Source organism: Mus caroli, chromosome 11 (genome assembly GCF_900094665.2).
Source record: "Mus caroli chromosome 11, CAROLI_EIJ_v1.1, whole genome shotgun sequence".
In the NCBI taxonomy this organism is placed as follows: Eukaryota; Metazoa; Chordata; class Mammalia; order Rodentia; family Muridae; genus Mus; species Mus caroli.
The window spans coordinates 100,357,754-100,383,886 of NC_034580.1; the positions used below are offsets into that span (position 1 = coordinate 100,357,754).

The window sequence follows — 26,133 nt, forward strand, 5'->3', positions numbered from 1 at the left end:
CTCTAATTAATTTTTTTTTTTTTTTTGGTTTTTCGAGACAGGGTTTCTCTGTGTAGCCCTGGCTGTCCTGGAACTCACTTTGTAGACCAGGCTGTCCTCGAACTCAGAAATCCGCCTGCCTCTGCCTCCCGAGTGCTGGGATTAAAGGCGTGCGCCACCATGCCTGGCTTCTAATTAATTTTTTAAAAGATTTATTTATTGTATGGATGTGAGTACACTGTAGCTGTCTTCAGACACACCTGAAGAGGGCATCAGATCTCATTACAGATGGTTCTGAGCCACCATGTGGTTGCTGGGAATTAAACTCAGGACCTCTGGAAGAGCAGTCAGTGCTCTTAACTGCTAAGTCATTTCTCTGGCCCTTTAATTTTTTAGTTATCTAGGAACAAGTTATTTAAAAAGGAACATTATAAGCTATGTTTCTGATGAACTTTTGGAGTGCAGAGAAAACTGAGTTCAACTGCCAAAACCGACACTTAAAAATAAACAGAAAATCAAGCAGTCTTCCAATTCTAGAGACATTAGAATGGCAGGGATAGGCAGCCCCTTGCTTAGCCAGTTCCAGGAAAATTACCAGTGACTATGGTATCAAAAGAAAAAAGAAAAGATGGGCAGCATCTGAGGAACTCATCTATAGTGTTGCTCTGGCCTGCACATTTGTGGAGGCACGTGTATACACATGCACACACATATTTTACACAGTCTTACATAGACTTGTGTACAACTTCAGAATGACAGTACTGGAAAGTAATGCTGTTCACATTATAATACTTTTCTTAGGCCTCGGCCTCCTAAATATACTGCCTATAACAACAAGCTATCACGTCCACCTTTTAAGACTTTCAGAGGCACTGAAGAAGACACCCATGGCATTTTTAAGAACATTAGGCTTCATCTAAAACTATGCACCAGTCCAGTCATGCAGCTCAACCGCAACTATCTGTTTTATTAATGTCTGTATGTCACTTGTGTACGTAATCTCCCAGAGGAAGTTGTGAAGTACAACACGAATGCAAGAAACGAATTAAGCTCCTCAAAATGAGCAGAAAGCACTCTTAACCACTGAGCCATTTCTCCAGTCTGAATCTTGAGCTTTGAAATGTTTGCATGAGACTTAAGAGATAATTTTGCTGGTTCAGGTGCTTGCTCCCAAGTCTGTTGTCCTAAGTAAGTTGTTTTTCTAGAGTCCCCAATCACAAACTATTATAAAACATGTTTTGCAAGGATGTAAGCACCATGAAAGTAGAATTTTTCTTCTCCAGTATATCCCACCAAAGACCACTGTATGTACATAGTAAGCATATAGCAGTTTAAGGGTTTGCTCCCTATGCAAAAATTTCCACAAGTCAAAATCAAAAAGAACAAGACCCTTTTCAAAAATGACTTTTCAAAAAAGATAAACTGCTCAATGTCACTGTCAAGTTAATTATCAGTCCTCTCAAACAGAACACAAGAAAATAACATTTCTATCATCTATGTTGTGTCTAAGTTTCTGATAATCTTTTAATTTAAAAATTTCAAGAAAGAGCTTATCAATAATAGAGAATATCTGATGAAATAAGCAAAGTGAAAAAGGAGTAGATATGCCTTTCCCAAATTAAAATAAACAATACAGTCTGTTAATATACTGTTTCTTTTTCTCATTTTGGCCCAGATACCATTTTTTCTAAACATGTCAGCTGGGGGTTATATTCTACTGTTTCCTGACCTACACTAGTACCATTAGACTCTTACATTAAACGGTTATAGTGAACCATTAAACCATTTATCCTGACATAGTTAAAGAGTTATTGAAAGAATGGGAAGAGATGGGAGGAGGGGATTAATGGAAGCATTCAGACTGGTTAGAATATACCAAAAATGCATTCCTTACCTTATTAGCTCGTATCTGTTTGTAAATATCTGTTTGCTGACGAATTCGATATTCCAAGTCAGAAACATGGGCCTGAAGCCAGTTCCAGCGGCTGACAATAGCTGCTCGGTCTGCAGCCCATCTCCATTCAGACCTACGTTTCCTACAAAGAAATAAACAGAGTGAAATCCAAGAGCAATGCTAACATCTATACCACATGGGGAGGAGGATAGTGTGGGGTAGGTTCTTATACAGACGGACTATCATGTAAAGACACACACAAAAGACAAAGTACACAATCCATAGAAGACATGAGGTTAAGTCACTTTGTACAATTTCCTTCCAAAGTTGCCTAACTAGAGGTGCTAACTGTACCTGACACTGTGTGACAATGTTCTTCTGAAATTGTGTTAGATTCTCAGGAGATAAAAGGTATTTTCTTTGTTAAAATAGTATTTTAACAATATGTGTGTGTGTGTGTCCCTGCCTATCCAACCATCCATCCTTTCTCTTTATCTATTTATTCTTATCTATTTTGAGGGAGGGCCTCATTATGTAACTCTGGCTGTCCTGAAACTCAAGAGATCCACCTGCCTCTGACTCTCTACTGCTGGGATTAAAGGTATATACCAACATGGCTTGATCAGCAATATATTTTTTGACTCTTTGAAGAATTAAGAATGACTGCAAGAGGGCTGGTGAGATGGCTCAGTGGGTAAGAGCACCCGACTGCTCTTCCGTAGGTCCGGAGTTCAAATCCCAGCAACCACATGGTGGCTCACAACCATCCGTAACGAAATTTGACTCTCTCTTCTGGAGTGTCTGAAGACAGCTGCAGTGTACTTACATATAATAAATAAATAAATAAATAAATAAAAAAGAATGACTGCAAGAATGGAAATTCAGCAGTTTTTGAATACAGATCAAAATAGAAAACTTTACAGCAGAGTAGAAACCTTCATTTTCTTAGCATGTATCATAACACAATTTTACAGATAAAAATCAGAAAGCAGTAAATAATCTATATAGATTATAGAATATACTTTTTAGTACTGTGATTCTCAAATACAGCTACAAATATTTGTCTCTAATCTCAATTAAATGTGGGTTTCTGTTGTTGCTACTGCTGTGACTTAGCATATCTCCTGTGTATCTCAGGGTGACCTTAAACTTGCTATAGAGCTAATGATGTCCTTCAATTTCTCACCATCCAGCCTCCATTTCCCCAATGAAAATGATAGATTTGTACTACATTGTCTACCTACTTCTTTTTTGGGGGAAGGGGAAAAGGGTGGGGATTTAAATTTTATTATTTTATGTGTATGGGTGTGTCTACACATAGTGTGCATGCCTGGTGCTCTTGGAGGCCAGCAGAGGGAGTTGGATCCTGACCATGTGGGTATTAGGAATCAAAACCAGATCCTTTTAAGAGCAGCCTGGGCTCTTTTCTTTCTTTCTTTCTTTCTTTCTTTCTTTCTTTCTTTCTTTCTTTCTTTCTTTTTTTTTTTTTGGGGGGGGGGCTGTATCTGGATGTAATTTGTCTCAAAACGCAGCCTGAGCTCTTAATCACTGTGTCACCTCTCTAGAACCTCTCAACTTGTTTTAATTGGAAGCTGAGAACAGAAATTCAGAAAAATATAATATAAACTTGAATAACCAGATATCAAGACATATATAAAATGGTAATAATTAAAGCAGTATAAGATAAACAGAAGACCAACAGAACATGATAAAGACTCAAAATTTGTAACTGGATACATGAATTGTCAGTTCTTTATATGGACAAAATTAAAATTACTTCTTTTTTTGTTATGTCTCACTGGCATTACTCTGGCTTTCCAATTTGCTTTAACCTAGACCAGGGAAGAAATTTCAAATAAAACACAAAAACACAATTAAAATTTCAGCAAACAAATGATCTAATGAACAAAGTTAAAAAACAAACACTTGTTAGAGTTCGAGGCCAGCCTGGTCTACAAAGTGAGTTCCAGGACAGCCAGGGCTACACAGAGAAACCCTGTCTCGAAAAACCAAAAAAAAAAAAAAAAAGTTCATGCCCAATCACAAAAAAATTATGCTTCTGAGAATATACTTTTATGGGTGCACAAGGAGAATAGAATATATATCATTATATAATCTAATTCTGCTAAAGAAGACAAATAAATTATAGTTTATTCCTTAAGATATTCCTATAGTAATGAAAATCAAGCTAACTGAGCTCTCTGTATCAATATGACTACATCTCAGAAGACAATGCTAAGAAGAAAATTCACATAAAGTAAAAATTAAGTGTAAACGATAGTGCAGATACACACACAGTGTTAACGGGAAAACATGAAAATTTGAAAAACAAAAGAAACAAACACCACCACCACAAGAGGACTGTTACTATGGCTGGTCAATAAGAATGTATAAAGATATGCTTGGAGCTAACTGACATGCAGTTTCAGAGCTGGTGGATTAAAAATCTAGAGTCTCTGACAATGACCCTGAATTTAGCTTATAAACCTGTAAGTATCCCAGGATACTATCCCAGAAGAGCAATCACTTGAAACTGCCCAAAGAAAGATAAAGTTAGACGGTTTAAGAATTTTTTGTTTACTGTCAAGTGGGTTAGAGGAAAAAAAAAGCAAAACAGTTTTAAAATCTGCTTGAGAAGATACTGTAGAAAAACACATTTAATATAGCCAACTAAATGCCAGTTCTGGTTTATTAATATTAATAGGTTTCTTTTTAGTTACCTGACCTTCTATTTTAATTGTTCTAGATTTAGCAGAATATTACTACATACCTAGAACTAAGGATATTTTCCCCATCCAATACATAATATGAGGGAAAAATGTCATAAAACAAACTATAATCATTCTAAAACCATGCTGAATAGTAACTATTCTCTTTTTGAAAATTTAAGATTCAACTCAATGTTTCACTAATGTGTTAAATAAAAAAGGGATTACTTTTGCTTTTAGTTCTTACTCTGAGGTTCCTAAGTATGCTGAAATCATCTTGAATGGTACTCTCAGTAGTAAAAATATTTTGTTAGAAGGAACAATAACCAGAATCATCTCTACTAATGTGAGAATCAGGGTCCTTCTGTTGTAGTGTATATATAGTGGGTCCTGAAAGGCATCCATATGATCTTTCCGACTGTACCACAGGAGAAAACAGCTCAAATCACTTGACTCAGTGATGACCACCATTAGTTTTGCTAAAATTCAAGTGCCAAATTAGGAGGATCATAGATCTCAAGACAGCCTAGGCTGCCTAATAAAAGGCAAGACATCTTACAACACATACTTTTACCCCCTGAGACAATGTGCAGCCTTGGTTGTCCTGAAATATGCTACGTAGATCAAAGCTAGCCTCCAACTAACAAAAGATTGGCTTGCCTCTGTTGTTGGGGCAGCACGGACACTTTAAAACAGAAAGTGCTAAGTGATTTGATTTCTGCTCAGAAAAGTGAGAATTTGCTGTATTACCCACTTCACTCAATTCATTAGTAGGCCATAAATTCAAAATGAATACTGTATCAAAGCTATGCACTTTTATACACACCATCTTCAGTGTTTACTAGTACTGCCCAAACCAGCAGAGCAATATACAACAGCAGATACTTTTATCTGAGATAATCTACAGCAAAAGTTACGACTGTATCTAAACCTAACAAAACCCAGATTCTGAACTACACTGCAAATACCTGGCCCTACTGTTGTTTCTACGTCTTCTAGTTTTATTCAGGATGGAAAAATTTAGTAAATCCATAAAGAATGAGCTGGATAGGGGCTGGGGAGTTGCCCCAGTGGTAAAGAGCATACCTGTTTCAATTCTCAGCACTCACATGGAGACATGGAGGGCTTACTATCTCCACAGGCTTGTATGTGGTACACAGAGGCACAAGCAGGAAAATACTCATAAACATAAAATAATAAAAATAAAGACAAACAAAAAGAACAGATCTATATTATATTTCTCTTCTTTGAGCTGGGGGGAAAAACACCTCAATCTCATTAAAGCAGCAATGACTATGTCAGAAAGACTTTAAGGTGGTATTTCTGTTTTTGGTGTTTTTAAATCTGTGATTTCAATCCTGTCTCCAGTTCTTTTCTTTTAATTCAACAAAGAAAGGCTCTATTAAGTAATCCAAAGTAAAATGACTTTATAACAAACCACAGATAACAGAGCTATACCCAACCAATAATTGTCAGGTAAGTTATTTCAAAGTGTTATATACTACTTCCAAGACTGCAAGAAAAAAAGCTTGAAATACTTAAATTCTGAAATCTTGTTTAGATTCATAAAACCAAAAGAAAAAATAAGTAAAACTAAGGCTGTCCCACAGCATGCAGAAAATACAGCTGCCAGTATTTCAGTAAGAGGTTTACTAAGCATCAGAAGAGGAAAATCTCAGTCACTAACTCTAGGGGAAAGCAAGCAAGCAAATAAACAGAAAAATCAAAATCAGCTGGGCAAATTCAAGGTGTAGTTAGTTGAGTCCCATGACAGAGAGACAAAGAAAGCAGTGTAAATAAAGAGCAGGAATATAACGTTCAAGCAATGTTACCACTTTTTCCTTTTTATAATCCTGGGCATGCAAACTGACCTTTGGAAATAAAAGAATTGTCTGCCTCATAGTTATGTTACTCATACAATGATGAATATCCATGCACAGTGTGTGTTTTAGATAAGAACATGCAATAACTATAAGCTTGGGTTATATTGCAATAACTCCCTAGAATCAAGGATACAAAAGAGAAAGCAGTGGAAGAATAAGATGAAAAGAAATTTCTAAGACAAATTTAAGAAACATGTTTTCAGTTACCTACTGACTTTCTTAATCCTTGGGCTTTATAATCATTTAAAAGTTCCACCCTAATTGGTAAAAACTTAGCTACAACTTCAGTAACATTAACCACTCTCCTAAATTTTATAAGAGGAACAAGACATAGGTGAAGGGGAAAGGACCAACTTGTCTAGTGCAAAATAACCTTCAAGTTTAGAATAAATACAAGACAGGGCAAAGAAAGCCCTTTGGATAAAATGTTCTCTTGGCTTATTCTCTTTCCCCCTTCTACTAGGTTACAGCTTACTAGAGGTTTGTAGCCATAGAAAACCTGTTTCATAGGTGTCTTAACACTGCTGATGCATACATACATCTGTCTCCAGGTGCATGTAATTCAACATTTAATGTTTGTCTGTTTTACCAGATTACCTCTGGTGTTAAAATGTGATGTATGTATGTATGTTGACAGATCATTCAGTTAAAAAGTCAACACACTTTCAACTCTCTCACTTCCATTAAGAAATAATTATTTATAAGGGGTGATATTGGATGATAGAGATGTAAAAACCATGTTTGTTACATTTAAATTTCTAGTGTAGACAAAGGTTTATAGATTTTTTTGAGTAGTAGAAGAGTGATAATAATATGAAATGTTAGAATTAACTATGACACCAGATTTAGATTTGTGAATCTACAAAAACAATGTTATTAATGAATCAAAATATAAACTAGAACCTACATGGGGGTGGGGGGAGAAGGGACTATCTTTTAAGAGAAGTACATATTTTGGTTAAGTGGTCTAGAGCTAGGGTGGTGGGAACTGTATACTTAGACACTGGACACCTAAGCAGGATTAGACCATGTAGAGTGTATCCTCCATGTTAAAACTTTATGAAACAATTTAAGTATCCTCCTGTTTTGGCCTCTGTGCACACATGCAAGAAAACATTATTATTGCTTGTTAAATTGAAAAAGTTAAAAAACAAACCAACAAAAACCCAACCCTGCCACCTGCTAAGTTTCAGAGAAATGCTGCTATAAACAGCAATTTCTTCTGGAGGACATAACTTTATCAAAAGAAATTAAAAATCTAACTAATAATAATCTGACATAGAAGATAGCTTGTTTTTGCCTGTGTGTATGTATATACACCACATGTCTGCCTCATGCCCAGAAAAGCCAGAGAGGGAGTCAGACTCCTTGGAAAGGAGGTTGTAAGCTGTCACTGGATGCTGGGAATTGAACCTAGTCAGTCTGTAAAAGTGGTCAGTGCTTTTAACGGAAGAACCATCTTCTCCAGGCCTACACTTGTTTTTAAACTCCTACAGAAAAACAAAAAAACAAAAAACAAAACAAAAAAACCCCTCAAACTTAAAGATTGCATTTACATAGTTCCTGGAATTTGCTTGTACCTGAGTGGTCTTTTGGCCTCCACAAATGTTGATCTTATCTCAAATGACTGCAAGCATTTTAGCAGGTTGGGGGGGGGGGAGTGGGATGGGGGTAGATGCAAAAACTCAAGTTGGCTTCAAACTTGTGATAATTCTCCTGCCTCAGTTTCCTAAGTACTCCCAACTAGAAATTATTACAAAGACAAGGTATTCCAACCACTGTATCTACAAAGCTATTGACTAGAATAAAGCAGCAGCATAAATTTTATTTGTTTCCTAAATGATAACCAAGAGAGTTTTTAAAAAGTAGTGATTCTTCATTTGAGCTAGACAAGGGTGAACTGCAGGATTCCTTAACATATACTAACAAGACCAATCATTTAATTAATGGAGGTAAGAGTAAAACCCAAGGAAGGATAGAGAGATTTCTGTGAGAGGCTAGAAAAGTTGATAGATTTAAGCAATCAAGTTCAATTCTCAGGATCAAGTAGAAAATCACTACTCTAAATACAGAACTATTTCTAGATTGATTTCTTGACCATTTTAAGAATCTATAGTCTCTTCCCACTTCCATGGTTAAACTATTCTTTCTACACCTCACATAGACCAGTGGTTCTCAACTTTCCTAATGCTGTGACTCTTTAATACAGTTTCTCATGACCCCAACCAGGAAATTATTTGCTACTTCATAACTGTAATTTTACCTCTGATATGAATAATAATATAAATATCTCATATACAGAATTATCTGGTATGTGACCCCCCACAGGTTGAAATCTACTGATGTGAACAATAAGGGTTTTAAGAAAGGACTGCTGCAAAATATCTTAAGGGTTTCATTATTTTAATACCAGAAAATGTCTCATATCAACCTTTACTTTTATTAAGTTTTTTTTCTATTTATTGCAGTTATTAACATCTGCTTTCTTTATTCTTATTACTGTTATAAACATTACATGAATTTTCATTGTTGAATAGTTACAACACTAAGAGAGTGGAGAATATGAGGCACCAAAAGATTAAGTTGTTTTTCCAGAGTCACAGGTAAAAATCGGCACTCAACCCAAAAAATACAGTTCCAGTGACTTGACTTGTGTGTGCCATAGAACAGACTTAAAGGTCCGAGGATAATCGGAAAGTTAGTTGGTCCTTGCCTTTACCCATATTTGAAAAGGTCTCTTGTTCATTATTACAAAACCCAGACTAGAATGCTGTCCTAAGAGTGGCTAGAAGACTTTCTGTCTCCACTGGCCATCTCCCTGTAGGGATTATAGGCCTATGTTATGATAATTCTGGAATCTGAATTCAAGTTCTCACACTTATTTGGCAAATGTCTTGCCTACTTGTTACTTTCCTAGTCCTACAGTAACCTTAATTTTAACTACTATACTTTATCACCCCAAACTAAAATCCAAAGTCCATTTTTTTACACTGAAGTAGTTCTTCCACTAAATGTGTCTATGTCAGGCAAAAAACAAAAATAAATAAAATTCTAGCTGGGCATGGTGGTGCACGCCTTTAATCCCAGCACTTGGGAGGCAGAGGCAGGCGGATTTCTGGGTTTAAGGCCAGCCTGGTCTACAAAGTGAGTTCCAGGACAGCCAGGGCTACACAGAGAAACCCTGTCTCGAACCCCCCCCCCCAAAAAAATTCTATTCATCTATCCATCCATATATCTACCCACCTATCTATCCATTTAATTATTATTTTTCAAGAAAAAGTTTCTCCATAGTCCTAGCTGCCCTAGAACTCACTCTGTAGACCACAGTGGCCTTGAACTCAAAAGATTGTGCTTGCTTCTGCTTCCCAATGAGTGGTAGGTTTAAAAGTGTATGCTACCATGTCCAGCTCATATATTATTTATATTAAAACCTGTGGTAACTAAGTCCTTTTACATTACATATCACATTCTAAATTTTCAATTGTGATTGGTGAAACAGTTCAGTTGTTAAGAGCACTTGTTCTTGCTGAGAGCCTGGGTTGGATTCCCAGCATTCACATGGTAGCTGAAAACCACCTGCAGTATAACTTCCAGGGGATCCAATGCTTTCTGTGTATACTCTAAGGGCTCCAAGCATGTTCAAGAAGCACGTACATATATGCAGGCATACACATACAGTAAAATTATTAAAATTTTCAGATGAACTAAACATTCTGTTGTGATTGTAACCCAATCTATAAAATAGCTACTACTTCACTATTTAATATCAAACTCAACTTAGAAACTTTTATCTATGACTTCATTTCTGCTTCTATAAAATTAACTATACTTAAAAGTGACAAATATTTAGTTCCTTATTTTTAAAAAAGGAGGGAAGGAGCAAAGAGAAGTGTGTGTGTGTGTGTGTATATGTGTGTGACTAAGTGAACTGTTAAAAGGAATAGGAATCTTACCAATAAATAACTCGAACACTGTAGAGCTCTCTCTTACAGAGCTGTTCAATTAAGAAATGAGGCATCTCAAACAGGAATATTTGAAAATCTAGAGCCGGGCGTGGTGGCGCACGTCTTTAATCCCAGTACTCGGGAGAGGCAGGTGGATTTCTGAGTTCGAGGCCAGCCTGGTCTACAAAGTGAGTTCCAGGACAGCCAGGGCTATACAGAGAAACCCTGTCTCGAAAAACCAAAAAAAAAAAAAAAAAAAAGAAAAAGAAAATCTAGGCTTTAGCTATTGAAACAATTCAAGAGACGTTATATAAATCTATTTGAAATGAATGAATGAAGGTGTCTCTTACACAGGACCCTAGTGTTTCCTATTTTGCACAAAAGCATCACAATTTTCTAAAGTACTTCTTTTATTTAAATCACTTAGTTTCCAGACAACATAGAGTAGCAGTCTACCACAGTGGTTTTGAGCACAGCTCTTTAAAGCTAACTGTCTTATCCAGGTTTCTCACTGCTGTGACAAATACTCAGCTTAACACTAATGAAGATACTGTATCTCGCTCTTTCTGTATGATTTCATTGTAGATGGCTTCTTTTTTGACATGTAACAAAGCAGTGTGTCCTAGCACAACATTGTGATAGAAAAAAGTGGCTTACTTAACAAGGTAGTGCCTCAACAGTATCTTTCCTCTTCTTCCTCAATATTGGGCAATGAATCTAGATTCACACATCTTAAGCAATTGTTCTATCTCAGTTCCCATTTTTGTTTTCTTTTAAAAAAAATTTTATTTATTTATTTATTTATTTATTTATTTATTTATTTACTTGTAAGTACACTGTAGCTGTCTTCAGACACTCCAGAAGTGGGCATCAGATTTCGTGACCGGTGGTTGTGAGCCACCATGTGGTTGCTGGGATTTGAACTCAGGACCTTTGGAAGAGTAGTCGGTGCTCTTAACAGCTGAGCCATCTCACCAGCCCCAGGTTCATGTCTCTAATACCAGCACTGAGGAAGCAGAGACAGGCAAGACCTCCATGAGGTCTACAGAGAGTTCCAAGACTGCCAGGGCTACTCAGAGAAATCCTGTCTTGAAATCTTGGGGGTGGGAAACCAATTGCAGGTGTATGTTGGTGAAGAGACGGCTTAGCAGTTAACATCACTGGCTTTACTTTCAGAGTACTTGAGTTCAATCTCCAGAAACCAAAGGATGGCTCATAATCACCCATAATTCCAGTTTTTATACGTTATTTTGTACCTACAGAGAGCAGGAAACACTCTTAACTACTGAGTTATTGCTCCAGCTCCTACACAAGAGTTCTATTTGTTTACTCTGAAGTTTTTTTGCTTACACACAAAACTGAACATACTTATTTGTAGCCTTATTTCCATTCAGTATGTTAAACATCCTCCACTAATCACAACATCATCAAGGACCAGAAAAATCTACTAACTACCCTAGCAACATAAAATATCTCCATTTTTAAAGACCTTGAATTCACATTAAGTGTACAGCTTTCATAAAGCTGAGGCAGAAAGCATAGCCTGTGCTACAAAGCAAGACAAACCAAGAGAATACTCGTTTGGAGTACTTTGTGGAGCAAGACTCCAAAAGATTTTTTTTTTTAAAGATTTTACTTTTATTTTATGTATATAAAATATTTTTGTCTGTATGGATATATGTGGACCACATGTGTACATGATGCCAGGCACTGGACTCTGTAACCGGAGATATAGGTGGCTGTTGAGTTTTCTGAGTGCTGGAAACTGAATACTGGTCCTCTGCCTCTGCAGCCCCAACCAAAATAAGTTTTTAAAAGGAGGCCTAGGTGGAGCATGGAGATACACACCTTTAATCTCAGCACTTGGGAAGCAGAGGCAGGCAAATCTCTGGAAAATAAACTGAGTACCAGGACAAGATAAAAAGAGAAACCGCGTGTGTCAGGGATGGGTGTAGACAGGAGATGAAACAGGACAGAAAGGAAGGAAGGAAGGAAGGAAGGAAGGAAGGAAGGAAGGAAGGAAGGAAGGAAAGAAGGAAGGAAGGAAGAAAGAAAAGAAAGAAAGAAGAAAGAAAGAAAGAAAGAAAGAAAGAAAGAAAGAAAGAAAGAAAGAAAGAAAGAAAGAAAGAAAGAAAGAGGGAAAGGAAAAAAGAGGCTTGAGAAACTAGTTCAGTTAGTAAAGCACTTGCATGCCTGAGGATCTGGGTTCTACCTCTAGTACATATGTTAACAACATATAATTCCAGCACTGAGAGCAGAAGTAAAGGAGAGTCCAAGGTTCCTAACTGCTCAAGCAAGCCTGAGGCACCCTGTGTCTCAAAAAAGATGGAGTCTGTTAGAACGACACCCATCTGAAACTGCCCTCTGGTCTGCACCTTTAATACACTCAGCATGCACACACCTCCAGCACTTTAAAAGGCCTTATACTTGATAAACTTGCACCTTAACTTAACCTAATGATGACCCTTCATATTACAATAAAAGACATTTAACTTTTAAAAATGCAATAGGGAGTACATAGCCTCATCTACAAAGTATTCTTGCCACCCTGAAACCAAGAATCAAATCTCTAACAATCTATCAGGGTAAATGAAGTAGTGGTAGGGGAACTATTACAAATTAAACAAGGTTTAAAAAACAGAAAAGAAAAATATAGCGTGTATAAGACATTTTCTAGATCATGTTCATAATAAATCCACTATCACGTATACACAAATGTATCTATAATACATATAATGAAAAATAAGGGCTGAATGAAATAATTTTAGTATGAAAAAGAGTATACTTTCAACCAAACCAACCACTGTTCCTTATAAGAATACATATTAGCATATACAGGCAGAATAAAATAAAATGCATGAAATATGTATTTTAAAAAATACACAATAAAGGCTAAGGGAAATAGGTGAAACATAACAGACCATGAATTGATAATTATTGACTCTTCTAAAAGTCAAAGTGTCTCTTTTTTACATGTGTAAACCTACAAATGTTTATAAAACTAGGACGTAATTATACTTAGCTGGGCTTTTTGTTTGTTTCATTTTTTAAAATAGAATACTGTTTAAAGATGTCAGACATGAGAGAGATGGGTGACGCCCATCTATAATACAAACACTTGGAAAGTTGAATCAGGAGGACTTTCATAAATTTGAGATCAGCCTGGGCTACATACATAGAAAGTACAGGCCAAACAGGGCTACAAAAATAAGATATTGCTTCAAAACAACAGGCAAGATACCTCATGCACCTATACACATCTGTGCACACACACACTATGTACACACTGTCAATGTAAAAAGTATTGTATCCTGAACCTTACTGATTTTCTGGTAGTTCTCTTGATGAATGGAACTTTCAAATGTTGAGGCTTAAACACAATTTTTCTAATGTCTTCTTGTCAGGCCAGGCATGGTAGTTTAATGCCTATAATCCCAGTACCTGGGCTGGAGAGATGGCTCAGCAATTATACTGACTGCTCTTCTGAAGGTCCTGAGTTCAAATCCCAGCAACCACATGGTGGTTAACAACCATTTGTAATGAGATCTGATGCCCTCTTCTGGGGTATCTACAGCGATGATGGCTCTCAGCAGTTAAGAGTACTGACTGCTCCTCCGGAGGTCCACACAATAAAAATGTGTCTTATAGCCTTGATGACATTGTAATTCCACCATTAGATGTTTACTTTTTTATCCTCAATTGTAAACTTTTTTTTTTAAGATTTATTTATTTATTATATGTAAGTACACTGTAGCTGTCTTCAGACACACCAGAAGAGGGAGTCAGATCTTGTTACGGATGGTTGTGAGCCACCATGTGGTTGCTGGGATTTGAACTCCTGACCTTTGGAAGAGCAGTCGGGTCCTCTTACCCACTGAGCCATCTCACCAGCCCAATTGTAAACTTTAAGGAAGAATTTTTTTACATCTCTCTGTTTATAGTGGTGCTATTCCTCCATTATAAAATCAACAGCAGTTAAAGACATAGCAATTGTGCCGATCAAATCTGAGGACCTTGTTTCAGACCCCTAACACCAAACACTCATGTACAAGCTGGGCATGGTAGTTAGCATTTATAGTCCTAGCACTGGAGTATGGAACTCACAGGCTCCCCATCCATGACAAGTCAGTGAGATCAGCCATCAGAAAGAAAACCCACTTCAAAACTTAAGGTAAAGCCAGGCAGTATGGTCCATGCCTTTAGTTCTAGCACTCAAAGAGGTTGACTGAGTGAGGCCCCTGAATCCAAGGTTAGCCTGGTCACTAATGAATTACAGGCCAGCCAGAGCTACAAAGTGAGACCCTATCTCCCCAAAACAAATAAGCAAAACAGTAAATGAAAGGTAAATAGAAGATCCCCAATATTGACCCATGTCCTCTACAAATCCACACACTCACACCCATTATAAACAAATACAAATAAAACGCATGTCCCTTTTTAAAAAAGGCATTCCATTAGAACACAATGAACAGTCCACCGAGTTGACTCTGATATTAAAAAATAAAATATGGCCGGGCGAGGTGGCGCACGCCTTTAATCCCAGCACTCGGGAGGCAGAGGCAGGGGGATTTCTGAGTTCAAGGCCAGCCTGGTCTACAAAGTGAGTTCCAGGACAGCCAGAGCTACACAGAGAGACCCTGTCTCAAAAAACAAAACAAACAAACAAACAAAATAAAATCAATTAACTTCCTCTCTCAATTAAAACATAACATTTAGATGATCAGGCAACCCAGGCATATGTTTACCAGGATTACATAGTCTGGAAGATAAAAATCAACAAGTATCATGGTGAACTGGCAGGAAGAACATGACACTGCGAGTCAGCTAGCCATTTCATTTCACACAAGCCATCTTAAGTACCTCTGAAAAGATTTGAGAAGTTCCAGCTGCCTAGCCTCATCTGTAGTGTAAAAAGAATTCTGGCTGGCTGAGGAACTTAAAGCAGAGCTGGACTATTACTAGTCTTAAGCAAACTCTTTTGTAATAGAGTTTGGAATGGTTTTCAATAAATGAGGCAATCATGCACATATATAGAGGAAAGAGAATAACATTTCTCTTTTTACTACAGGATCCAGGGAACACAGGTTACCTTTGTGAATTTGAGGTCAGTCTGGTCTACACAGAAAGTTCAAGAGCCAGCCAGGGTTCCATAACAGGATTCTGTCTACAAATAAAATAAAACAGAGCTGGGCTTGGTGGTACACACCTTGCACTCAGGAGGCAAAGGTAGGTGGATCTTTGGGAGTTTGAGGCCAGCATGATCTACAAATCAAGTTCCAGGAAATAAGATAGACAGATATCAACCTAAATGATCCTCAAGCTGTGAGGACTGCACACCAAGTGTTTACACAATGAACCATTTTGCCATCTCAACGTTAATTTTTTTCCAATAAAACTTTTATTTCATGTATGGTCATTGTACTTCAGGCATATTCCAACTGACCCAAATTCAATCTTCACAAAGAAAGGCATGAATGCAAAAGTCAAAGCCTGGCATAGTGCCACATGGCTGTAGTTCCAGTACTTGGGAACTGGAGTTTCAGACCAGTCTTATACACAGGAAGATCATTTCAGTAAACCACCACAATTAAAGGAACTTTTTATAGGGACCATTGGTGATTGATACACACAGCTCAAGACACCTAGGAATGATGAGAAGTTCCAGATGCCTAGCCTCGTCTGCAGTATAGAAAGAAGTCCGGCTGGCTGAGGAAAGTAAGGCAGAGCTGGACTATTACTAGTCTAGCTAGCTTCTATTACTTGGAAGTGAATGAACCAAAAAAGAACAATGAAACTGTACTTCCAAACCAGTTATCACTAAAATTCTACTTCTTACATGCCACTGTTTTTATGAGCCCTTTTACTGAGTACAAATATATCCACACTCTATAGAACTTTTGAGAAATATGCTATGAAGCGGGTCAATACTTAATCCATGACTAAGGAATAAATTAAATTATAAAGTAATTAGGTAGTCAGGTGGTGGAGCTGCACACCTCTAATCCCAGCAATTGGGAGGCAGAAGCAGGCAGATGGATCTTTGAGTCTGAGATAAATATGGTCCGCAGAGCGAGTTTCAGGATAGCCAGCCAGGGTTAGGCAGAAAAATCATGTCTAGAAACAAACAAACAAATAAACCAGAATAAAACAAGCCCCCTTCCTCCCAAAAAACTACACCATGCATTGTTGTGATAGATTTGTCACAAATAATATACCAATTAATACTCATGTTGACAAACATGTCCACAATGTACACTTAGGGTCTCTTATTTTGAAAAACATGTAATGACATGCATTCAACAAAACTGTATAATATGTTATCACTCTCCCAAAACCAACCAACCAACCAACCAGAGAATGGTGTTCTAGAAACTCAGTATCTTTATCATAGGAATATGAACTCTCCTGCCCTGACCAAGAATTCTAGGTTTTCCATCTCAGTACAGAAAGACACCTGCTAACTAGTTTCTGAGGCCATAAAGCCAGTCCTTCCTTTTCTTTTTTTTAATGACAACAAATCCTTCTTAAGCTGTTGTCAAAGTATAGCAATCTAATTGTTATGTTAATACACACACACACACACACACACACACACACACACACACACACAGAATCTCCATAATCACCTACCTGGCCCAAGCAGCCATTTTTTTTCTCTCAGTAGAATCCTACAACAATCGCCTGCTCCTATCTTATAGCAGTGAAGCATTCTTTTCAAACTAGACCAGCTCAAGAAAGCTTTCTTTCCATACCTTAGAGCAATGGGTCTTAAGCCTCTTTGGGAGCTGACTGACCCTTTCACAGAGATCACCTAAGACCACCAGAAAACAGATACTTACATGTAACTCATAACAGTAGCAAAATTAGTTCTGAAGTAATAAGGAAAATAATTTTATGGTTGGGGATCATAACCACTGTCTTAGAGTAATAGCTATAATCCTTAAACAGCATATTTAACAGTCTCAGTCTTCCTTTATGTCTCTGACTTTACCTTCTACTTTCCCTTACTGGCTTGCATGCCTGCTGAGAATACTACATATCTCTAACGTTTTGGCACCTGCTTCTTCTTTTGCCAGAAACACTTTCCCTGTGTCTGTGTGGTTGATTGTTCATCTTTATACAAACAGTATGTTCAGTTAGGCTCGAACCATCCTATCACCACTACATTAACCTTTGTTACTATCCTCTGTATAGCTAGCTCCCTTTTCTGTTTTACTTTTCACTAAAGTGTTTTATCATAATATATGACTATTAGCTTATTATCTTGACAAACTCTGCCACAAGGAAATACAGAGTAGTGTTTATATGCTGTTTTTCAGCAAATGAAAAACTGTCTGGCCTTCAAAAATAAACACTCAGCCATTATTTGTTGAATTAACAAGTAAGGAATACTGATTCTTTAGGATATTATCGTAACTGAGAACTGGTGAGGAGCTGAAGCTGGGGTCTGCTCCGAGGCTGGGCTTCTGTTCTTGGGAATTCCATTATCTGTTTCTCAGGCTCTAATACAGCAACTAAGCACACAAATGGTTTCACTCTACTATCAATAACTTTATAGGTAGATTTTTTTTTAATAAAAAAATACTTAAATGGGCTGGGTGATGATAGCACATGACTTTAAACTCAGGAGGCAGAGGCAGGCGGATCCCTGTGAGTGTGAGGCCAGCATGGCCCACAGAGTGACTTCTAGGGCAGTCAGGGCTACACACAGAAACCTTGTCTCAAACAAACAACCCAACAACAAAAACTTAAAACAGATATTCACTTAAAATAAAAACTTCATATTCATATTTATAACAGAAATGTTGTAAAATAAATTAGCTAAGAAATACTGTGTGAAAGGTCCCCACTGACCACAAAGATAATTTAGAAACCCTAACCTATCCCAATCAAGCACAACTTTTGTCTCATGAAAATGAAAGCACTCCTACTAAAATCAAGTATCTACAACAAATCAACCTATTGACAGAGTTCAGCAAGTGCCAATATCTTGACTGGGGTAGGAACAATGTGTGCCTCTCATCTCTAGTCACAACAATTTCATTTCCCAAGAGTTGCTTCTAATTCAACAGATCCAATTCTTGTGGTTAAGAATGAAGGTCAACGGGAGGCAGAGGCAGGCGGATATCTGAGTTTGAGGCCAGCTGGTCTACAAAGTGAGTTCTAGGACAGCCAGGGCTACACAGAGAAACCCTGTCTCGAAAAAACAAAAACAAAAGAAACAAACAAAAAACACCAAAAACCAAAAAACCAAACAAAACAAACAAAAAAGAATGAAGGTCAACAGAAGGGTGGCCCCTGGTATCACAAGTAACAACTCTTTATCTATCCATCCATCCATCCATCCATCCATCCATCCATCCATCCATCCATAGGCTTTTACTGTGTATTTCTGGTAGGCCTGAAATGTGCAATGTGGGCCAGACTTGCCTCCAAATGCCAGGATTAAGGCTTGTAGCACCATGGTAGGCCTAACTCTTCTTGTATGAATGCTTTAATGATTAATGCTTTAAGAGTTTAAAGACAAAAATGGGCCACTGACATGGTTTCAGCAGTACAAGTACTTGCTGGCAAGCTAGAAGATCTGAGTGAGCCCCAGAAACCACACGGTAAAACGGGAGAACACATTCCCACAAGCTGTTCTCTGACCTTTACATATGTTCCAAGGCAGTCAGTCACCTAACAACTAAATAAGTGTATTTTTTTTTAAAGTTAAAAAGATCAAACAACTCCCCCTCCCCCCCAAAAAAAGGGAAAAAATAACCAAATAATAAACCTGGACATAGAAACACACATCTGTAAACCTAGCACTTAGGAAGAATTTGAGTTTGAGGTCAGCCAGAGCCCTGCCTGGAAAACAACAGTAACAACAAAGTAGCTAAAATGGTAATTATAATGTTTCAGATCCACATGGTTGTCTTTAGTGATCAATTCTTGTTATCATTACTACCCATTTCAGTTCAGTTCTCAAGCTTTGAAAACTCCACGATGTTAAAAGAGGAATAAATTTTACATTGGTGTTAGTAATACTACAAGTAGCTAATACTCAACAAAGCTTAAAGAGTACTTGGGACTTGACATACATTATTTTCTATTCTTTCTAACAACCTAACAAGGTAAATATAATGTTTTAAGGAAGCATACTATTGGAAATGGAATTACCTCAATAAACATACATCTAGTCAGTGCATGCAGAAAGTCAGCTTTAGATTAAACAGTCTACATGCTAAAATAGTCAATATGAGTTGGATTCTAAACAATATCAAGGAGTACTATCAATACACTACTGAACAATTAAAAAGGTGGTTAAAATCTTAAAATAGTAAAATTTCTCAAATTCATGAGTTTGGGTCGTTGATCTTTATGAAAAAGTTGAGTACACTAACCTTGAGTATTTAGTTGCTTTGATGAATAGGAAAAAAATGTCAAAATGTATCTGGTTATATATTCTAACAAAATTAATTATGATGCGAACAAAATAGAACAAACAGGAACACTACAGGAATGTCGGTGACTTTGTCTTAAATTTTAATTTACTATTGTGTGGGGGTAATATGTGCGAAAGAGTGGGTGCACAAATGACAACTGTCTGGCTCACTATGGGTTCCAGGGATTGAACTTAGGTCACCAAAATTAATATTGTACATCGAACATCTTTACCTGAGTTAATTTGTAACTAGTGTAGTCAGTCTACTTAGTAGACCTACTCAGAGATTAGACAACATGATAACAGTATGGAAAGAGACATACATATATATGACTTAGTTACTTATTATATATATAGTATTCTGCCTTCATGTATACCTACACTCCAGAAGAGGGGATAAGATTCCATTATAGATGGTTGTGAGTCATCAAGTGGTTGCTGGAAATTCAACTCAGGACCTCTGCAAGAGCAACCAGTGCTCCTAAGCACTGAGCCATCTCTCTACCCCAAACAAAATATCCTTTCCTGAAAGTGAGTTCAAAAGGTCATGTTCACCCCCTCACCATTACACTAAAGACAGGTATCCAATCACAGCTCAGAGGTTTTCTGAATAGAAACTTAACTACATTATCTAAAGAATCTTCCTTTGCCAAAAATGGAAATAGGTTCCATAGTTCAAAGTGAGAGAAAAACAAAGCAGAAAAACACAAAATTGCCTGGAAAATAGGTGCTTATTACCTTCAAAATGGCAACAAAGTCTTTAAAAGTCAAAGGTGAATATATCATTCTCTGTAAATCTCAACTACTGTAATACACTTCCCAAACTAGTTGCTTGTGAAGAACATAAGAGATCACAATCCCACACGTTAGACACAGTAACTACTTCAGAGATAGCTAAAATTCCCTTTTCTGCATCCTTATATGGCCCACAAAGTTCTTACCTGCTCTGGTTCCTGTCTGTATCAGGATCGTTAGGAAACACACTAAACTTTTTTGTTTCTATGGTCTGGCCACACTGACAGTTCAAAGTAAAGGCAGGCCTTCTCCTGGGGTCCTTATCTTAGGCTTTGCTATACTCACAGTAACTAGAGTTTTAATCACTAATGTTTATTTATTGAAAATCGTGGTTTTTAATGAGTGCTGCAAAACAAAATGGTTAATGAGAGAATGAGGTGTGTCTTTTAAAGCTAGATTTCAAGACTATTTTTCCCCCTTTCAAATTGAATGTGGCAGAAACCTGAATAAGGGTAGTAAAGAATTGAATCAAGATGACAGATAATTTGGAGCAAAGCTTTTTAAGCAGAGGGAACCCCAAATCAACAGGGAGGGACACACTCAGCTCATTGGGATCAGTTTGACAGAAGTCCAGTGACACAAATGGCAAAAGGTCAGACTGTACAACAAAAAGCAGAGCAAGGATCCTGTGGGTACTTCTTAAGAGTCTCTGAGTTTTAGATTATGACAGGAAAATTTGAACATTTGAAAATTTTACATTTTGAAATCATGTGACTGTTATACTGTAGGTGATGAAGAACATCAGGGATATGTAGTTCTGGGGTTGTCTAGGCAAAAGACTAAAATATGGTGCGATAAGCCAAACTACAGAGTGCCATTTGAACTGAGAATGTAATTGTAAGGAAGAGTCAACAACTTTCATCAGTAAACTAGAACATAAGATATGGAGAAGGCCACACACAGATGACCTTAACACCTGTCTCACTAACAGGAAATGTATGCAATATGTTCTAGTTCAATGAGTGAACAGTTCCCCACAGAAGTAAAATGATGCAATTATTTTGGTGAGAAAATATTAAGGTACTGAGTATAGAAATTAAGCACTTGGGGGTGAGGGGGAGAACAGGATGTTAAACATCCACAAGTTTAAGAGGAGGTAAATATGTTCAAGTACCTGAGCCTATTGGGTATACTTTTCATTCTAACAACCACATATTTTATTGAACTAAAATACCAAAAATTCAATTTGAAACACCGTATGCTTGAAAATAGAATACACGCATGGTCATTCATGGAGCTGGAGAGATGGCTTCATGGTTGAGAGCAATGGCTGCTTCAGAATGACTTGGACTAGATTGCTAGCACCTATATGGCAGCTAAGAGTTAACTCCAGTTCTAGGAGATCCTCCACACTCTTCTGAATTTTGAGAGCATTGCAGGCATACATGGTACACAGACATATAAGTACATGCAAAAGACATACACATAAAGATAATAATTTTTAAAAACTGTTCATTTATAGAAATAAATCACAGAATTTAACCAACAGTGCTTTGCTACAAGATTACAATATTCTCTACATATGGAGAGACCTAGATTAGATTACCAAGTAAACTAGAGATTCTTGGTTCTCAGTGATCTTGTGCACATGTGGAGGTCAGAGGACAAGCTTGGATGTTCCTCAGGCTTCTTTCCAGCTTTTCATGGTCCTTAACTTCACCCAGAAAGCTAGGTTAGCTGGCTAGTACTGAGCTTGAAAGCTCCGTTTCCACCTCCTACCCACCTGCTGCTGAGGTTACAAATGCTTTTTTACATAGTTTCTGGGAATCCAGACTCAGGTCACAATGCTTGTAAAGCAAGGACTTTATTAAGCTATCTTTACAGCATTAAGTTTGAAAAACAAGAATGCTGAGGGGGTAGGAGGGCTCCCTGGAGAGATAGCTCAGTGATTAAGAGCATTGGTTCAATTCCAGTTTCAGATGATCCAAAACCCTCTTCTGGCCTTGAGCACTAGGAATACATACCATGGACATTTATGCACCCATATATAAAATGAAATTTAAAAAAGAACACCAGAGACCAACCTTAGGCCAGTCAATAGATCAGAATCTAACTGAAAGTAATACCAAATTTATTTTCTTAAATGCTTTCCAGTCATCCAATGTGCATGCAAAAAGTACCAACTCCTGTCAATAAATTAGAAGATTTAGGTAAAAGTCTTATCACAGCAATGTGAGTAGGCATTCTGGAGGACAAATAAAAGGCCTTGGCTTAAAGCCAGATATGATGGCAAATGTGGCTTACGATTGTTAAAATCCTTGAACAGCTATAGCAAAAAGTAATTTTGGACATGGTAACAGCACTGTGGAGATACAAATAGGAGCATCATGAGTTTTGAGGCCAGTTTGGGCTACAGAGAAAGAGATGTATGAAAGGAAACTTTTTTTTTTTTTAAGATTTTTTATTTATTACATGTAAGTATACTGTAGCTGTCTTCAGACACTCCAGAAGAGGGCGCCAGATCTCGTTGCGGATGGTTGTGAGCCACCATGTGGTTGCTGGGATTTGAACTCTGGACCTTCGGAAGAGCAGTTGGGTGCTCTTACCCACTGAGCCATCTCACCAGCCCGGAAACAATTTTAATAATGACTTTACTACAGACATCCTTTCCTTGGCCTTGCATTTTTACATTGTTATTCTAGAAGGCAGTAGTCTTAAGAGTTAATTCCAGCTATTAGCTATTAATTACACTAAATCTACCTTCAGCTAAGTAAATCTTCACAGAGAAAATATAATATCCAAGTTTTTGTCCTTTCCTCCTTCATCACATCAATGAGCTTTTATATTGAGATTTATACCATGTACAGCAGTTTATGACTAATCACCAAGGTTTAGCTACAAAATAAACATTTAAAAAATATTTTAGCAGGTACTAGGTTGACCACTTTTCTTTCTTCCTCACAACAGCACCACTATGCTCCAGTGAATAATGAAAATCTGAGGGTCAGAGAGGATTTGTCAAAGTTTGTTAAATCATCAGTTTGTTAAGCCAAAATTCAAGCTGAACAAGTATATAAGCCCCAAATCCTTCACAAAATGGACTGCTGTGAGCTAACAGTACTGAAAGTGCCAAGACTTCTCATTCTAGGATTCTTTTCTAATTCAAACTTACTACTTTAGCAACATCAATTTTATCACTTAACAACCATAACTTATTACTGTAAGAAACACTAAAAACAAAGATAGAAAGCATGACATTATAATTTTTTAAAAAAGGACAGGAAACAGCATAGAATTTTAAAAAAATGGAAATGAGAGAGGAACTTGGGGAAGGGGTGGTGCTATGTAGATCAGGCTGTTATTGAAGCCAAAAGATCCTCCTGCCTCTGCCTCCCTAGTTCCTGGGATTAAAGGTATGCCCATCTCAAAGGAGATTTTAAGGAAATAGTCTCTATTGTATAAGGAAGAATTCTCTATTGCCAAGAGCCTAGTTTAGTTTATTAATTCAGTTGTTCCAAATTTATGAAAACTCAGTGATAATAACAAGGTATTTTCTTCTACCACAGCTGGAAACATTTGATTCTAAACATGAATATGTTTACCTTTCAACTCTAAGTTAATAAAGCTCTCCTATCATTGAGCAATGTCCCACACCTTTTCCTCCACATCTACCTGAATCCTGGATACAAAACCAAAAACAATTGGTGGCACAAGCCCGTAATTCCAGTATTCTATAAGTTAAGGTAGATGCTTCAAGTTTTACATCAGCCTAGGCTAAGTAGGTACCCCGTTGAATGGTGTATGTAGAGAGAGAGGGAGGGAAAAAGGGGCTAGAAAAAGAAAAAAAGAAGCAGGAGTGTGGGGAGGGAGAGGGAGCCAGCTAAGGAGCTTTATCTTTTATAGATACATTCTAAAATACTGAATGAAATATTAAGTTCTTTGGAATTGGCATTTGGATTTAGGCTGATGCTTACAATAACTAGGTCAAGCATACACAGGGGTTCTTAACATAGATCTATTTATATCTTTGTATTTTCTACCACAACACATCAAAGGGAATGGTATAAGGCTGGGGAGTTTAAAACAAACAAACAAACAAACAAAAACACTCAGGAATCCACAGGTTTGACTTAAGACATTCTGAAGGAGTCATAGAAATACAGTAACTGGGAAAAACTCACACACATACCTCACAATTGTAGTACCCATTTTTCAGTTCTGCTGTTTCTGCAGACATGATTGCTCTATGTAGTCTGGGTTGGCATCAAATCATGATTCTTCTCCCCATCCCTAATGATGAGGATTTCAAATTCAACTGTCCTTAAATTAGTTTAACAGTTAACCTCCACCACATTCTATGAGATGTATTAATCATGGTTAAAAATTTAGAAGCCAGGCACACTGCAATCCTAACAACTTGGGAGGTGGAGGCAGAAGGATCATGGGTTCAGGGCCATTCTGAGCTGCTTGATGACTTTGAGTACAGCTCAGGTTGCATAGGATAGTGCCTAAATTAAAACAAGCAAGCAAATAACGGAAAGGAAAGGGAAGGGGAAGGAAAGTGTAGGTATTGTATTTTCTTTCTGGGTTATATAACCAGATATGCTACATAGGATACAGTTATATTTAAGAAAATAATCCATGGTAATCTTCATACAAATGATTTTAATTTTAAAATACTATTTTCTTTCCTTTTTTAAAGATTTTATTTATATGAACACACTGTAGCTATCTTTAGACACACCAGAAGAGGGCAGTGGATCCCACTACTGAGGGTTGTGAGCCACCATATGGGTGCTGAGAACTGAACTTGGGGCCTCTGGAAGAGCAGTCTGTGCTCTTAACTGTTCTTAATGGCTCTTAGCCATTTTTCTGGCCCTCTAATGTTTTAGTTATCTAGGAACAAATTATTTAAAAAGGAATGCTATAAGCTATGTTACTGATGAACTTTTGGTGAGCAGAGAAAACTGAGTTCAACTGCCAAAACCCACACTTAAAAATAAATAGAAAAATCAAGCAGTCTTCCAATTCTAGAGACACTAGAAGGCCTGGAGGATAGAACCCTTTTTTTTTTTTAAGTGTCTGCTTTTTTGTGTGTATAAGTGAGCACCTATATATGTGTGCCTAGTGCCTGTCAAAGACAGAAAAGAGCATCAGATCCTCTCGAACTGGAGTTACAGACAGTTGTGAGTCATCATGTGATTTGAATGCTAAGAATTAAACCATAGACCTCTGCAAAACAGCAAGTACTTTTAACCACTGAACCATCTCTCCAGCCGTTGGAGCCCAATGTCTTACCCATACTAGCAAGTGACCATATAAGCCTCTCTCTCCTTTCCTGATGTTGAGGACTGACATGATAATAAAAAGGAATAATCTGACATTATCAACAGTCACATAAGTTATTTACTGGACTGGCTAGATGGTTCAACAAGTAAAAGCACTTGTGCAAATTTGACAACCAGAGTTCCACCTCTAGAATGCACATGAAGGTACAAAAAGAGAACTCACTCCACAAGCTCTTATGACCTCCACATATGTGCACCCAACTCAAGAAATAGAA

General features: G+C 37.3%; 1 protein-coding gene across 8 annotated transcripts in view; it reads right to left on the reverse strand.

Moving 5' to 3' along the window:
* The window catches only part of Kansl1 (KAT8 regulatory NSL complex subunit 1), a 129,511-nt gene that overhangs the window by 43,065 nt on the left and 60,313 nt on the right, over positions 1–26,133 (reverse strand). For all 8 annotated transcript variants that reach the window (XM_029483464.1, XM_021176694.2, XM_021176689.2 and 5 more), the window contains one exon: positions 1,874–2,015. In XM_029483464.1, the coding sequence (XP_029339324.1) occupies positions 1,874–2,015 (142 nt within the window). The remainder of the gene's footprint in view (positions 1–1,873; positions 2,016–26,133) is intronic.